This window comes from Aplysia californica, unplaced genomic scaffold, assembly GCF_000002075.1.
Source record: "Aplysia californica isolate F4 #8 unplaced genomic scaffold, AplCal3.0 scaffold00374, whole genome shotgun sequence".
NCBI classification, from domain to species: Eukaryota; Metazoa; Mollusca; class Gastropoda; order Aplysiida; family Aplysiidae; genus Aplysia; species Aplysia californica.
Window position 1 is genome coordinate 219,948 of NW_004797644.1, and position 14,293 is coordinate 234,240.

The window sequence follows — 14,293 nt, forward strand, 5'->3', positions numbered from 1 at the left end:
CCCCTTAGTCCCCCACTCTCTCCCTTTCTCGCTTTCACTCCTCCCGCCCCTCCCTCTCTCTCTCTCACCCCTCTCCTCTCTCACTCCTCCCCTTTTTTCCCTTCCTCTCTCTCTCCCTCTTTCTTTCCCCTCCCTCCTCTCCCTCTTTTTCCCCTCCCTCTCTCTCTGTCTCTTATTTACTAGTTCAAATTTATGTTTATATTCCTAGATCTTCTGGACTCTACCAACCCTGAAAGAAGGGGACATTTTGCTCAAAGAGAGGAGGCCAAACAGATAGCCAAAGACAACGGACTTCTGTACCTGGAGACCAGTGCCTTGACACAAGAGGGAGTCAAAAATTGTTTTGATGAGGCCGTGAGTTCTTACTGGTATCATCTTAAAGGTTGTTAGTTTGCCTTTATTTGATTTAAAACAACAACAGAATATCTATCTTGAATAGCTGTTGAGCTATATGGGATTGAAGGTGGGGGTCGCCCTGTGTGCATGTGAGAGACAAAATTAGTGAGAAAATGGCTGCCAAAGTTTGGTGACATCCAAAGCTGGAGTGTCCTTGGAAACTGCCAATTTACATTTTTTGTATCTTTGATCAACGTTTTCCTGGATATTATGCACATAAATCAGATGCGTTTTTAAATCAACGTAGAAGGTATTGATAGAAAAAATTAATTGACAGCAATAAAATTTACCGAACTGGCAAAAACCCCCCGGAGTAGCTACTCGCCTGATCTAGGATTTCTGCCCATGTTCCAGATGAACGAATTCGTTCGATTAGCCCCGCCTGGCCTGCGGCTTCTGGCCCTTGTGGATTTCTACGCATCCGTGTTCTGGCCGGTGGGGACTTCTTCACATTCTCCTTTAAAATTCGCGTGATCAATCGCGCAAGATTCAGTCACTCACTCGGTCATTTCTTGTCCTACAAGTCAAGAGTCGGATTGGTTCTAACGTGAAAGTTTGACTCTGACTGCAATTATCTGACCAAATTGACATTATAATACATGTCTTGTATGAAGATGGGACTGGCCATACTGTGTACAATAATGACTGTATTGCACCGGGTCAGCTTGTGAACCAACGCTGAGAGAAAACGACAGGAATTAATAATTCTAATAACAAAAACGCCCCCCCCCCCTTCTCTCTCTCTCTCTCTCTCTCTCTCTCTCTCTCTCTCACTCTCTCTCTCTCTGTTTGTCTCTGTCTATCTCTCTCTCTCTCTCTCTCTCTCTCTCGTTCTCCCACACACTCTCTCTCTCTCTTTCTTTTTCTCCCCCCTCCTCTCTCTCTTTTTCTCTCTGCCCGAAGACAAAATTTATCGCTTTCAACTCAGCGCTGGGAACGCATGTTTGTTTACACTCGTATCACGGGCCGTCATGCGCTAAGAAGATGAGGGAGATCTAGCGCCCAAGTCTCGTTCAGACGCGAGATAGGGCAATTGAAACGTCTTGGTAGTAGTTAGACAATCTTTTATAGCATCGCCTCGCTGCATTTCTATTGTTAGTAACTTTGTCCCCGGCATTCAGATGAATGATAATGATTAAATAATTAATAAAGGGTGATATATCTAGGGGATCTACAACAATGTAGTCAACTCCCAAGGGAAACCTCGGAAGACGAGGAAAAATAGATTGCGGAAAAACATCATCTATGATCTATTTTGGGCCAATCACAGAGGTGTGCTAGCAGGTGCTTTTAATAGCTTCATGTTGCTCGGAAGGCCGCAAGGCCGTGTTTACACTAGCTAATACGGGGTGCCCACTACGGATGGATCGCCCGACTCGGTCGCCTCAAAAACAAACTTGTTTGTTTTCAGTTTCAGGCGATCAAGTTGGGCGATCGGCCTGATCCAGCTGTAGTGGGCAGGCACCCTGTATAAAACTAAGACGAGATCTAGGTGACCGGCTCCGGGTGGGCAGAAAATGCTAGCTACCCGAGGTCGCAGAAATCCTCACAGGCCAGTAGCATCAGGCTACTAGACTGAATTCGGTCGACTAGCCTGACGCTAGTCACCCGATATCGGTCAAAGTCACCCGACATCGGGCGAGTAGCACCGGCCAAAAAAAATAATTAAAAATTCATTGATTTCCTTTCAATGTTTTGACAAGTGTCTGATTTCACCGCAGTGTCACATAATTTCTCTTTCTTTCAGGTCAGAAGGGCTTTGAATTTCTCACATTCAAAGCCAAAGAAAAAGGGCGGGATATTCTCTCTGCTGGACAAGAAAAAGGCCAACTTGCCTATTGCTCCAGTCATGCCTCCTGCAGGTATGCCACAGGGAAATGTTTTTGTTTTGTTTTTTTTGGGTACGGTTCTGTAAAACATTTTTGTTTTGTTTTGTTAGGTTGTTTCGTTTTTGTTGCATATGGTAACTTTTTGTTAGGTTTGTTACAGTGTGAAGTTTTTGTTGGGTATGTTACAGTGTGAAGTTTTTGTTGGGTATGTTACAGTGTGAAGTTTTTGTTGGGTATGGGTTTTGTTACAGTGTCAGGGATAACAGTGGAACACTTTTATGTTGTTTTTATTAGGTGTGGTGCGGTGTGAGGTTTTTGTTTTGATTTTTTAAAAATGTTTCATTTAACTGTTTGTAGGACATAGTGTGAATACACATTTTTATATTAGAACTCGTGGTGTCTTTGTGGTAGGGGTTATGGCTCTTCAGCTCTGACACAGAAGGTATGAGTTCGATTCATCTTAAATAAATTATATATAACTGTTACAATGTTGGAAAGGAAAGTGACACATACAGTTACTATTTATCATATTTTCAGTCAACAGTTTGAATGTATTGAGCCTAACATTTTGAGAATAACGCTTTATTGCGGTTGCATGTGGTTAAGAAATCTTTCATCAAAATTAAAATTCTAAATTTTGAAAAAAAACAACCTAGAACATAAAAATATACATAAATCAGGTTCAGTTGTTGAAAGAATGGAACAGTTTTTTTCTCTCCTGCTTTCTGGGCTTTGAACATTTGAACAGTTGCTGATGATATGTATGTAATTGTAACTTTAGATGTTAAACGACTCCCATCAACATAATCTAGACCAATTATAGCGCTAAAGAAAATGTTTTGCTTTTTTCTAAACACATGCAATGAGGCCTACCAGTTATTATTTAATGTTCTGGCTATTGTATGTTTTTACGCCCCCCCCCCCTCCCCGCCCCCCACTATGTACATAATCTTGAGCAATTACTGCAAAAGAAAAATAGTACAGTTCACTTTGCTTGTGTTGAGGCCGCTTGAGTTGAACTTCTTTCAAGTTGATCTTTTTCTCAGGTCCCAGCGCCTCTTCTTCTTTACAGGTTCCAACGGTTAAGTGGAACTTTGGATGGGTTTATCTTTTTTTCATTACCCCGACAACATCGACTCATCTGTATTCGACCGTATATCATTTTCTATAACTGTTTCTGCTTTAGGTAAGGCACCATGGATTGAAATACAGACATCCACGTTTGCTGAGGACTGGTACAAAAGTTTGCAGGACCCCAAGTTCCATGACGTGACTTTCCTGATGGACAATCAAACACAACTTCAGGCTCACAGCCTCATTTTGAGCTCAGCGTCCAAGTTTTTCTCAAAAGTCCTGGCCGCTAGTCTCCCTCCTGCTGTAGGTTGTTGACCATGACCTTCTGTCAAATCTTTTGTTCTTGTCTTTATCGTCTCTGAAATACTGTCAGAATTTTCAACGCAGGTTTCTCATCATCAAGGAGAAAAGTGGTTGTCTTAGACAGGTGGATGTCTTGGGCAGTGATATTATAAGATAGGAAAAAAAATGCAAGGATGGATTTGGTAGTGATCATTTGTACAGGTGATTGTCTTGGACAGATATGGCTGTTAGAGTTGGTTCTGCTGGACTTAAATATATGCCCAGTTTTGCTGAGAGGGAGGTAGAACTTCAATCTAATAAAACCAACATAGCTATGAATGTTGGAAAAGCCATCAGATGTTCAGGGTAAACTGGAGTGAGTTTGATGTTGCTTCAGTCTTTCATTCGTGTCTCTTAAATCAAGTTCTGTTGACGTCGGCATCTGTGGTGTAGCAAATAGGTACTTTGCTGTCCCATACAGGAGACGTGAGTTCAATCTTGCATTTGGAGAATTCTTGTTGAGTATTGTCAGTCTTTCTGCTGGGATGTTGTATCCATCCCAGCCTGTGTTGAGTCTAGGAGGCAGGATCGAAGCCAGCCTCCGAAATAATCTACTTTCTAAATAAATTATGTCGGGGAGGGCATAAAATGAAATTGAAATGGTATAAACATTCCAATTTTCCAATTTAAGTTTAAGCAAATGGGAAAAAAAAGTTCTTTTTAGTTTGAATAGCTTTCATGTACTATTGTAAATTGGACTTATTGGAATGCACTTAATTCTGGTAATCCAAACCTTTATTTTTGCTAGATAAATGCTCTACATTTTATTGAAAGAGACCTAGAATTTCATTTTAAACAAACTAGAAAATTATTGAATTTGTCTTTTTTCTCATACCCTAGGGTATCACTCAAAAATGTGTAGATCTACTGTTGGCCAGCCGTTCAGATGTACTTAGCCTCCAATTAAAAAAAAATTGCAGTCTTTTAATTTGTTGTATCAGTTGCATAATTATGCTCAAGAAAAATGTTCAAGTTTTAAAATTCTTAATTTGAAAAAAAAGTTTAAAAAAAGATAGATCTATGTAATATATAGGTACGATTGTTAAAGAATGAAACCGTTTGATTTTCCTCTTTTCTGAATAATTTTGCTTCCTAGGCTTAAAAAAGTTGACCAGTTTGAAGACGATAAGTAGTGTATTGTGACTGAGTTCAAGTCATGTAAACGTATGTATTAGACATGGCTTTTCCTATCAAGATATGTTCAGTGTTTTATTTCTTGAACAGACAGAAATGTAATGTGCAAAAGAGGCAGAGTTCTTGATCAAGAATAAATTATTTAGAGAACTTGAACGAATGGGTGGCCAAAGTAATACATCTATATTGCTTGAGAGCATCCTAGCAGAGACGCGAGTGGTGAACTATGATTGTCAGTTTCAGATCAGGCAATTAAAGAGGAAGAAAAAGAAGAGGAAGAAAGAGTAGAAAGAGTACTTGTAGTATACTTTAAACTTGACATTTCCCCCAAGCAATATCTACAGTATTTGTGTTTTGGCGAAGAGGAACCAGTGCTTATATTATCTATTTTTGCACATCTGGAGTTTTTTGGTTTCATCTTAAAATTTGTTCATTTGACAATCTGTCAACTTAAATAACACACTTATTTCTTGAATAGAAGTCGAGATAGAGAATCTATTTGCAACTGAAAGAGGTCAGGGTTGTCTAGTTTCAGAGGTAAAATTAGTGAGAAATTGGCTGCCAAATTTGGTTGATTTCGGAAGCTTGAGAGTCCTTAGAACGTTTTATCAATGTTTTTCAGTAAAATCCATGCAGAAATATATTTTAAAATATACATGAAAGGTTTTGAGAGAAAAAAGAAAAATTAGTTTAAAAAAAAATGCTGAACTGGCTAAAAAATGCAAATACCTTCCATTTTATTATTTCGAAGAGAGCCTGATTTCACCACGATGCCTCACATTTTGTCTCCCGCCTCTATCTACAGAGCACACAGCAACAGCAGTTGCTTCAAATAGACGGATTTTCTTCTTCAGACATAGCAAGTGGAAAAGTAGAAGGTGACTGATGATTGTGCACATTTGTCATTCTTTGTTTCTTCTTGCAACTTACATTACCATATGCGTCACGACGCGGTAGAATCAGGCGCTCGTCAATTTTTGGGCATTTGGAGTTATTGATATAATCTGAAATTAAGCTGATTTATTTGCCTTGCATCCAATGAAATAAACAATCATTTACTTTGAATAGAACTCAAGATATTTTCAATTGAAGGAAGTGAAGGTTGCCTGGTTTCAGTGGTGAAATTAGCGAGAAAATGGCCGCTGAAGTTTGAGAACTCCAATAGCTAAACAGTCTTTGATAACTGAAAAATGACACATTTTGAGCCTTTAATCAATGTTTTTCTGTAAAATTCACATGGAAATGTGTTTTTTTATGGACATACAGAAGTTTAAGCAAAATAAAAAAAATTCGAAAAAAATTTCCAATGTGGCGGAGAATACCTGTTTCTCCGATTTCGTTATTTTGCCGAGCGCCTGATTTCACCACGCTGCCTCACAACATATGTAAGGCTGGCTGACAAAATAGTTTACTTCTCGCAATCCTGAAATGGCGATATCGTCTGAAAGTGAAAGTAGATACAGAGGTCAAATTGCTAAATTTTAAACTGATGCCATTTTCTTCCAGTTTAACACGTCTGTAAATTTATTATTCCATACTTAAATAGCACAAACTCAACCCCTATATTTAACTCATCAATGTCCATAGGGCTAAAATCCAAGAAGTAACTCGTTTTGTCAGCATGCCCCCTATTTATCCTCATGTATAGGATGCAGCTTACCAAAAAATCAGATCGAAGTTGCCCAATATCTTATCCATGGGATACAAAATTAAACTCCAAAAGCCCAGTGTGGGCCGACCAATTGAACAACTTTGAAAATCAGGTAAATCTGGACACCATCACTGTGAAATAAAATAGCTACTCCTTTGTTGGACTGTAGATCTAGATCTATGAGTGATGAAAAATACGTGAATAAGAAAGGTTGATTTGTTATGGATTGAAATATATTAAGTTACTTATAAAAATCCATAAACAAAGATGGTGGTGCTTGCCATGAAAAGGTTGATGTTTCTTATCTGATGAACATAGAAAAATATGATTTATACCAGAACTGTAGCTCTCAAGTCTACTTGCATCTTACCCATGCATATGTCCATATATGCGATGATATACGGTATACATACAATATGAAGGGCTTCATCACGATAATATCAGAATAAAGATGATGTTTTGATTCACAGTCTGTTTGTTGTTGAAGAAAAATCTAAAGATATATTTGAGGCTGAGCAAAGAAAACCTTTCAACTCTATTTTCTTTGTTATCTTCCGCTTCTCTTGTATCTCATTTTTCTCTCTCTTGACCATCTCTATACCTCTCTCATACTGATCTTCAGCAATGAATGCAGCGAGTTAAAAATCAGAAGTGTCTATCGTAATCTGTTTCAATCAGTTGTCTGCCCAGTCCTTTCTTTTTTCTTCATCTTTTTATTCGATACAGTTTCCTTTGTTTTACTTTTACTTTCGACCCAACCTAATTTAGCTTCATATTGCTGTAAGCTGTGCTAGATTTCTCTTAATTCCTCATTTTCGGTTTTGCTTTATTGGGGTTTTGTTGTTGTATCATTGCATTTATCATTTTATTCTCTCAAATGCAATCTATTTTGCCAGATATGATAATTATCAGTGCAGGATTTTCATAACATTCTTTCCTTTTTTTTTCTTCTTCTTTTTTGTTGTTACTATTTTCAGTAGACTACTCCTCAACAACATGTCTCTCTTTTCCCAGGCATCAGTTCTGCCTTTGTTCAGGAGATGGAAGATGGCCGACAACACACCACAATACAGCTCAGTGGAGATATTCAGGCCAGGATGTTTGTGCGTGTGCTGGAGTTTCTCTACACAGGTATGGAGGATGGATACAAAGTGTAGTGTGTAGTGTGGAGACCTACGTAGAGTAGTGCGTAGTGTTGAAATATATTCACGCACATAGAGTAGTGTGTTATGTGGAAAATGGAAACATACTTAAAGTAGTGTTTAGTGTGGTAAATAGAGACATACATAGAGAAGTGTGTATTGTGTAGCGTGTAATGTGGGCAATGGAACCATACATTGAGCATTGTGGGAAACTCTTGTCTTGCTGTGTTGTTAACATTTGGTTATACAATCCCAATTCAATGAATTGTTTGACGCCTCTATGCCACACTGCTGTACTGTAAACTTCCCGTCAGACCATCTCAGTTTACAAAACTACTGTTCGCTTTCATCTTGCTGTACCGTAAACTTCCTATTAGAAATTTTGAATTAAAAGATTTGTGTCATGACGGGGTGTAATCCGGCACTCGTCAATTTTTGGGCCTATGGGGTTATTGGTATCATCTTAAAGCCTGTTCTTTTGCCTTCCTTTTGGTGAAAAAGATATCAATTTATGTTAAAAAGAAGTCGAAATATTTGCGATTGAAGGTGGTCAGGGTCGCCTGGTTTCAGAGGTAAAATTAGGGAGAAAATGGCCCCCAACGTTAGGTAAATTCATTAGCTTATAACTGATAAATTATATATTTATACCTTTAATCAGCTTTTTTCAGTCAAATTTTCGTGGAAATGTGTTTTATATGGACATAAAAGGTGTTGAGCCAAAAAACAGAAATTCAATAAATAATGCCTAACTGGCTGAAAAATGTCTGTTTCTTTGATTTCTATACAGTGGAATCCTGTTATAATGAGAGGGGGGGGGGGGGGCGGAGCAAAATGTCCGTTATAGCAGGATTCTCGCTATAAGGGATCCAGTAATAAGTTCAAGGGAAACTGTAAAGTAGGCCTAATCTATGAGTTTGGTGTTCTGTTTTTCCTTTTGCTATCTCCCCTGATGATGATTTTGTTTCAACATGACCCCTAGGTCTTACTTGATCAAAAATTGAATCAGGTTTGTTTCTCTAGCTCTAGATCTAGCGATGTGGACTGACAGCTTGACGTTGGCAACGCTGTGTTTTCCCCCCACCCCACCCCACCCCACCCTGTGGTGCATTCTGTCTGCTTGTGCACGTCACACATTCGCTCCATCCATCACATTGCTGTGACATCTCCATCCCCGCATCAGAGAAGTGAGAGGCATGGCAGGCCTTGATAATCTAAACTGGCCTGTCACGCGATGCGTTCTGCTTGTCTGCGCATGCCACACCCTCCCTACTCAGTTGCTCCGGCCTTCATTGTTGACGCACATGGGCTCTCCTATTCTTTGTTTTGTAAGATCTGCAACAAGTTTCTCAACTGGCGAGGTCTTGCATTATGTATAATTGGCCTATGCCATGTGCACAGCAGCAACAATATTCTGCTATAACCGACTCGCAAGTGTGTCTGATAGCGCTATAGCAGTATTTTGTTTACTAAGGTAAAGAGGAGAAAAAAACCCAGGGTTTTAGAATAGTGCCTTTATTACAGACTTCTCGTTTTTTCCGGACTCGTTATAAGTGGACTCCTCTGTATTTTGATTAGCGCCTGATTTCACCATGGTGCCTCACATTTGTTTATCAAAGTCTGTTTATGTCTGTGGCATAGTGGTTAGGCTCTCCTCCGCAGCACTTGCAGTACGCAGGAGACCCGAGTTTGATTTTGGAGTAGGGAGAAACTTTTTCCAGTATCTCGGTCTTTCTGTTTGGATGTTGTATCCCTCCCAGCTTGGGTTAACCTTTAAAGGCAGCTAGGTCTGAAGTTCACCTCCTGAATGATCTAAACTGTGCCCATGGGGGTGTTAAAGCACATAATATAAATATATATATTTTAAAAAAGTTCTTTTTCTCTGTGACAGGAGTGCCGAGACTCGCAGAAGATGTGTCTGAATCAGATCTTCAGGAGCTCAAGAGAGTTGCTGGAATCTTTGACTTGCCTTACCTAGCCACCATCTGCGATAACATTGTGCAAGAGCAAGACTTTCTCAACCCGAGCATCGGGACGTATCTGAATGACGAGACAGCAGCCAAGATGAAAGAGCTTTACTTCAACAAGCCCACGCTGGCTGATGTTGTATTCATTGTTCAAGGTTTGTTACTTTGCTAGATCTACGATCCAATGGATCTGAAAAAACTTCTTTAAAAAGAAAGATAATCTGTTTCGTTTCTTTGGATCTGACTTCCACCCCACATTTACATTTTTTACTGTAGCATACAGAAGATCTGCCGTCGTAAGGGAAAACGACGAATGGTCCGGCGCAGGTAGCGAGGCAAATTTTTCCGGAGAGGCAAAAACTGTTTTCACTTAACAACTCTTCTATTTTTCACTCTTTTAATCTGTAATTCACCAGATATCTGATTGAGGTGTTCATAAAGCAGTTTCTAAAGTTTGAATGGTTTAGGTTAAAAAGTAGCAAAGTTATTCAACATTCGTCGTTCTCCCTTACACTGCGCACCCGCAGGTGAGCCTTGCGATGTAAGCAAAAACGACGAATGGTACGGTTCGTTGTTCTCCTTTACACTCGTGAACGTTTATGGGCGTAGGCGATGGTCAGTTGTGATGCATTATTGACAGTAATGACTGTGTACTGGTTACTACAAATAAAAATAAGACGTATACAAACTAGCTATTATACGTATAAAGTTAGGTGTTTGTTGTATCCCAACTGTGACTCGGTAAACGTCCTTTGTTTCCCTTCCTTGCTTGGCTAAATACTAAACAGTCAGTGTAAAAATCAGAAGTGCACATATTTTCAACAGCTTGATTTAAAACTGTCTCATTCGGAACCAAAGTTTTGTCTCCACGATATCTCTTTCTTGTTTTCTCTTCAGAAGCGAGTTTTACTTTTACTTTTATGTTCGCCATTTGCAAAATTTTCCCTGCAAGACCAAAGGGATCAACATGTTACAATGTCAATAATACGATCAGATCATTGTAAAGTCAAACTTCCAGGTAAGAAATGTAACAATCTGACAAGACTGTATCACAAACGCTTTCGGGAGAGGTAATGCAACGCTTTGTATTTAATAAAGGCAGTTGATCGGATTGGAAAACATACCACAAAGTAGAGGTCGACAAAGACAGTTTGAATCTGCAAGACATTATTATACTCGATCGTAATGTCCTTCAAGTCATAAAAAATCGTAAAGCAAAACTAGGTGTCGCCACAATACGTCCACTTTTTAAGTTGGACAAAGAAATTTACTCTCATAACGCAGTGTCATTAATTGGTAATTCTATAATGATGTCGACCAGTGACACGTGCTAGACAAATTGTGGCACTATAACCGTCGTTGGGATTTGGGATGTCAAATGACTGGACAGCAAACTAACATGACGTTAGTCTGAACATCTGGCGGACACTAATATACAGTGCTAATAAATTTCTCCCTAAATACTTTTTTGACCCTCCCATCCCCACCCCTTTCCCCCTGTTCCCATCCGTTTTCCCCTCTCTCCCGCCTTCTCTTGTCAATTCACACCATGAGCATAGGCCTAATATCGTCCCTCAAAACACGAACTAGCGTAAGCCACATTTTGTTAGTTTTGCAGGAGAGACGTTTAAAGATTTGGGCGATTTTCACCATCCCATTGTGGCGTCAAATAGCCGATCCTGCTTTTAATATTTTGACATAGCGTGTGTGGGCCAACTACTTTTCAATTGGCTAGAAGCATCTTTGTGAGAATAGTAGGTTTTGAAGGAAAAATAACCTTTTTGTCCGATACACTAGTACGTGCTACGTCAATGACAGCCTCGATGTGTGGCTTACGTTACTAGATTGTTGGATACATTAGTACATGCTTTTGTATTCTAAAGCGTATATTATACTATATATACGTTCATTGCGTGGCTTACGCCTAAATGGTAACTTCCAAATAACAATAAAAATGCAAAAAAAGATCAATTTGGTTTAAATTCACGGGTTATATTATCCGTGACAAATGATAATGTTAACAGCAACTCGGAATATGAAGGCGTCAACTGTATATGATTTTAAAAAATAGTAACTTGCAGTTCCATGATATTGTTCCACGAAAATGAGTCTCCTGTATCAGATCCTCTTCGTGCGTCCAGGATTCTGAAGTCTTTTGATAAGCCTTTGAGATCCAGAGAGTCTTTAGACTTTAGACTGCATCTGATTCACTTGATAAGGCTTTTGAAGTCGAGCGACAGACATCACTGTTGCTACCTGAGAAGGAGGGAACAAATCCCCAGCCCTCTTCAGGGCATGTCCTATTGCACTGTGTGTAGAATCACCCTTGTTCTGACGATAATTTGTTTCAAAGAACCTCAATGAAATCTCTTCAAGATTCACACTATTGCTCACTGTGTACAACATCATCGCAGACGTAATCGAATTTTTGTTCTGACCACTGCATCCATGGGCAAAAAGATTTTTGATGCCACGGTCGTCCTAAAACTTCAGGGCACAGTGGACTGTAGTTGAAATTTCCGAGGATCCACGTTTGCTTTGCGTTTCATCCCAAACGAAGCAGTGACAATCTCTGTTAGCAATGTATAGAAAGTCAGGTTGTAGTTCGACAATCGCCTTTTGTAAACGCTGGCGCTCCCCTGAGACATAGGGAGGTAAATGACCTGCTGCAAATCAAAACTTGCACAGAGAATGTTTTCACTTTCCTGAGCCTCTTTCTTGCACTTGCATACGTCCTTTATTTCCCTGCCCTTTTTCTTTTTCTCCCACATGGATCTCAAACTTTTTCCTAAAACCTATCTTTGTTTCTTCATTTCCTTGATGATAATTGTCACAAAGAGAGCACTGGTCTTTACTTGGTCGGTGGATTGACAGATTTTTACTTTTGAATACATGGTTGTATGTAGTGAAGCTTGGTGGCCTTGTTCTGGGTATCCATTCCTGGATGCACATGTGGTACATGTGTGTGGTACATGTGTGTTGTACATGTGTGTGGTACATGTGTGTGGTACATGTGTGTGGTACATGTGTGTGGTACATGTGTGTGGTACATGTGTGTGGTACATGTGTGTGGTACATGTGCCGTTTGCTGAGTTCAGGGCTCAGATACTCTCTTGTTGATTTTTCTCTACAGTAATGAGATTCGACTTTGGGAAATCTGTTAAAGGGATCTGATATTGCTTTTCGCTCAAATGCATCTCTTTCTCTTTCTGCCTCAGATTGTCCCCCACTTCGTTTGTCCTTCTCAGCTATACCAGTGGAAGTAACTTTGTTCAATGCCGTTCTGGCGCTCTGTTCTGAAATGCCCAAAGTGTTAAAGAAAAACAATTTGCAGACTGGAACAAAAATGTCCCCAACTGTAAGCATGTACTGTCTGATATTACTTCTTCGTGATTCGCCTTCAGTGTATTTCCTCTTTATTTTACAGCATTTGACATGCCTCAAAGAAACTCCCGTTTCACTCTTAGATCTCCAAGGGAGTGATACGAATAAAAAATGGCCTGCCTCTGCTCGTCAGTAATTGATGAGCTTTGTTTCTTCTGCTTTGTACACGTGTCTCCTTTACATCTTGCTTTTATGAGTTTGGCGAGCACGTCTTTTTTGTCTTCATGCTTGTGTACTCTTGTCCCAAATTCCTCTTCATTTTGGCTTCCTTCTGCTTGTTTGATCTGAATTTCTCTTCCTTCCTAACTTCTTTCTCACCTCCCTCCACTGTGTACTGCTCGGGAAGTAGTCTTTGCATTTTTCCACCACCCTCATCAATGACTGTTTCCTTTGTCTGAAACTGATCGGGAGCATCAGTGTTCACATTCACACCAGTGGGAATCTTAAACTTTGAGGGGTGGGTGGTTGGCGGGTGCTCTGGTGTGGTTTGCTTCTTCTTTCCTATCAAACATCTATGGTCCTTATCTCCCGTCCTTTTTTTATGTTTGTACTCTCTTGTAACACCTCTTCTGGCGCTCATATGACCTTATGCAGTTGCGAGTGCCGTAAAACCTCTACTTAAACAAACATGAGGGCCTACCTACAGCTTTTACACGTTGTATTTTTTTCCTTTGACCTTCTTGTGCTTTTTCCATGTTGAACACATGATGCAATCTCTTCATTGAAATGATCAAAGCAAAGAAGGATTTCACAATCAGGACAAGCCGCACATACTTCAGCATTGCACCTTCTGGCCTCGCATGTTCCAGGATTGAATTTCGGATCGCCATCTGAGTCGTAGTCACACACTGACATTTTCATCACTGTCAGCATCGCTAAGCATTTAGTGTCCTTGAAGCACATACGTGTATCTATTTGTCCCTTGAAGTTCTCAGTGGCAGTAGGACACCATGACTTATGCAGTCTGTGAGTTTAAGACTTCACCAGGGTTCTGAATGTCAATCAGAGTTTGAACATGTCAAAGAAAGAGTGGTTGTTCAGAGCGGGATCCCATTTGTAAACAAAGGACGAGTAAAAAGGGACTTCTAGAAGTGGAGTCTGAGCATTCACTGCCTCACTCGAAACACACTGCACACGTGTAAGTGTGTAGTTTAGCTTGTCTTCCCGCTCTCTGGAAGCGCTGCGCAGTGTTTTTTTTGCCATAGGCTCAGCCCCGGCTGTGTGGCTTACGTTAGTATGTGCCGTATAATAAAAACACAACAATGGGTCAAAATGTACATCACGCACTAGCGTAACCAACAGTGTGTTAGTACGTGCTGTATCTTTTTGTATCTCTCTTTCTTTCTCTCTCTCTCTCTCTCTCTCTCTCTCTCTCTC

General features: G+C 39.9%; 1 protein-coding gene across 3 annotated transcripts in view; it reads left to right on the forward strand.

Annotated features, from left to right (window-relative positions):
• LOC101859345 (rho-related protein racA) overlaps window positions 1–14,293 on the forward strand; it is a 21,885-nt gene that overhangs the window by 3,772 nt on the left and 3,820 nt on the right. For all 3 annotated transcript variants that reach the window (XM_005103485.3, XM_035971095.1, XM_013085442.2), the window contains exons 4-9: window positions 209–354; window positions 2,144–2,258; window positions 3,412–3,602; window positions 5,581–5,653; window positions 7,441–7,557; window positions 9,457–9,687. In XM_005103485.3, coding sequence (XP_005103542.1) covers window positions 209–354; window positions 2,144–2,258; window positions 3,412–3,602; window positions 5,581–5,653; window positions 7,441–7,557; window positions 9,457–9,687 — 873 coding nt within the window. The remainder of the gene's footprint in view (window positions 1–208; window positions 355–2,143; window positions 2,259–3,411; window positions 3,603–5,580; window positions 5,654–7,440; window positions 7,558–9,456; window positions 9,688–14,293) is intronic.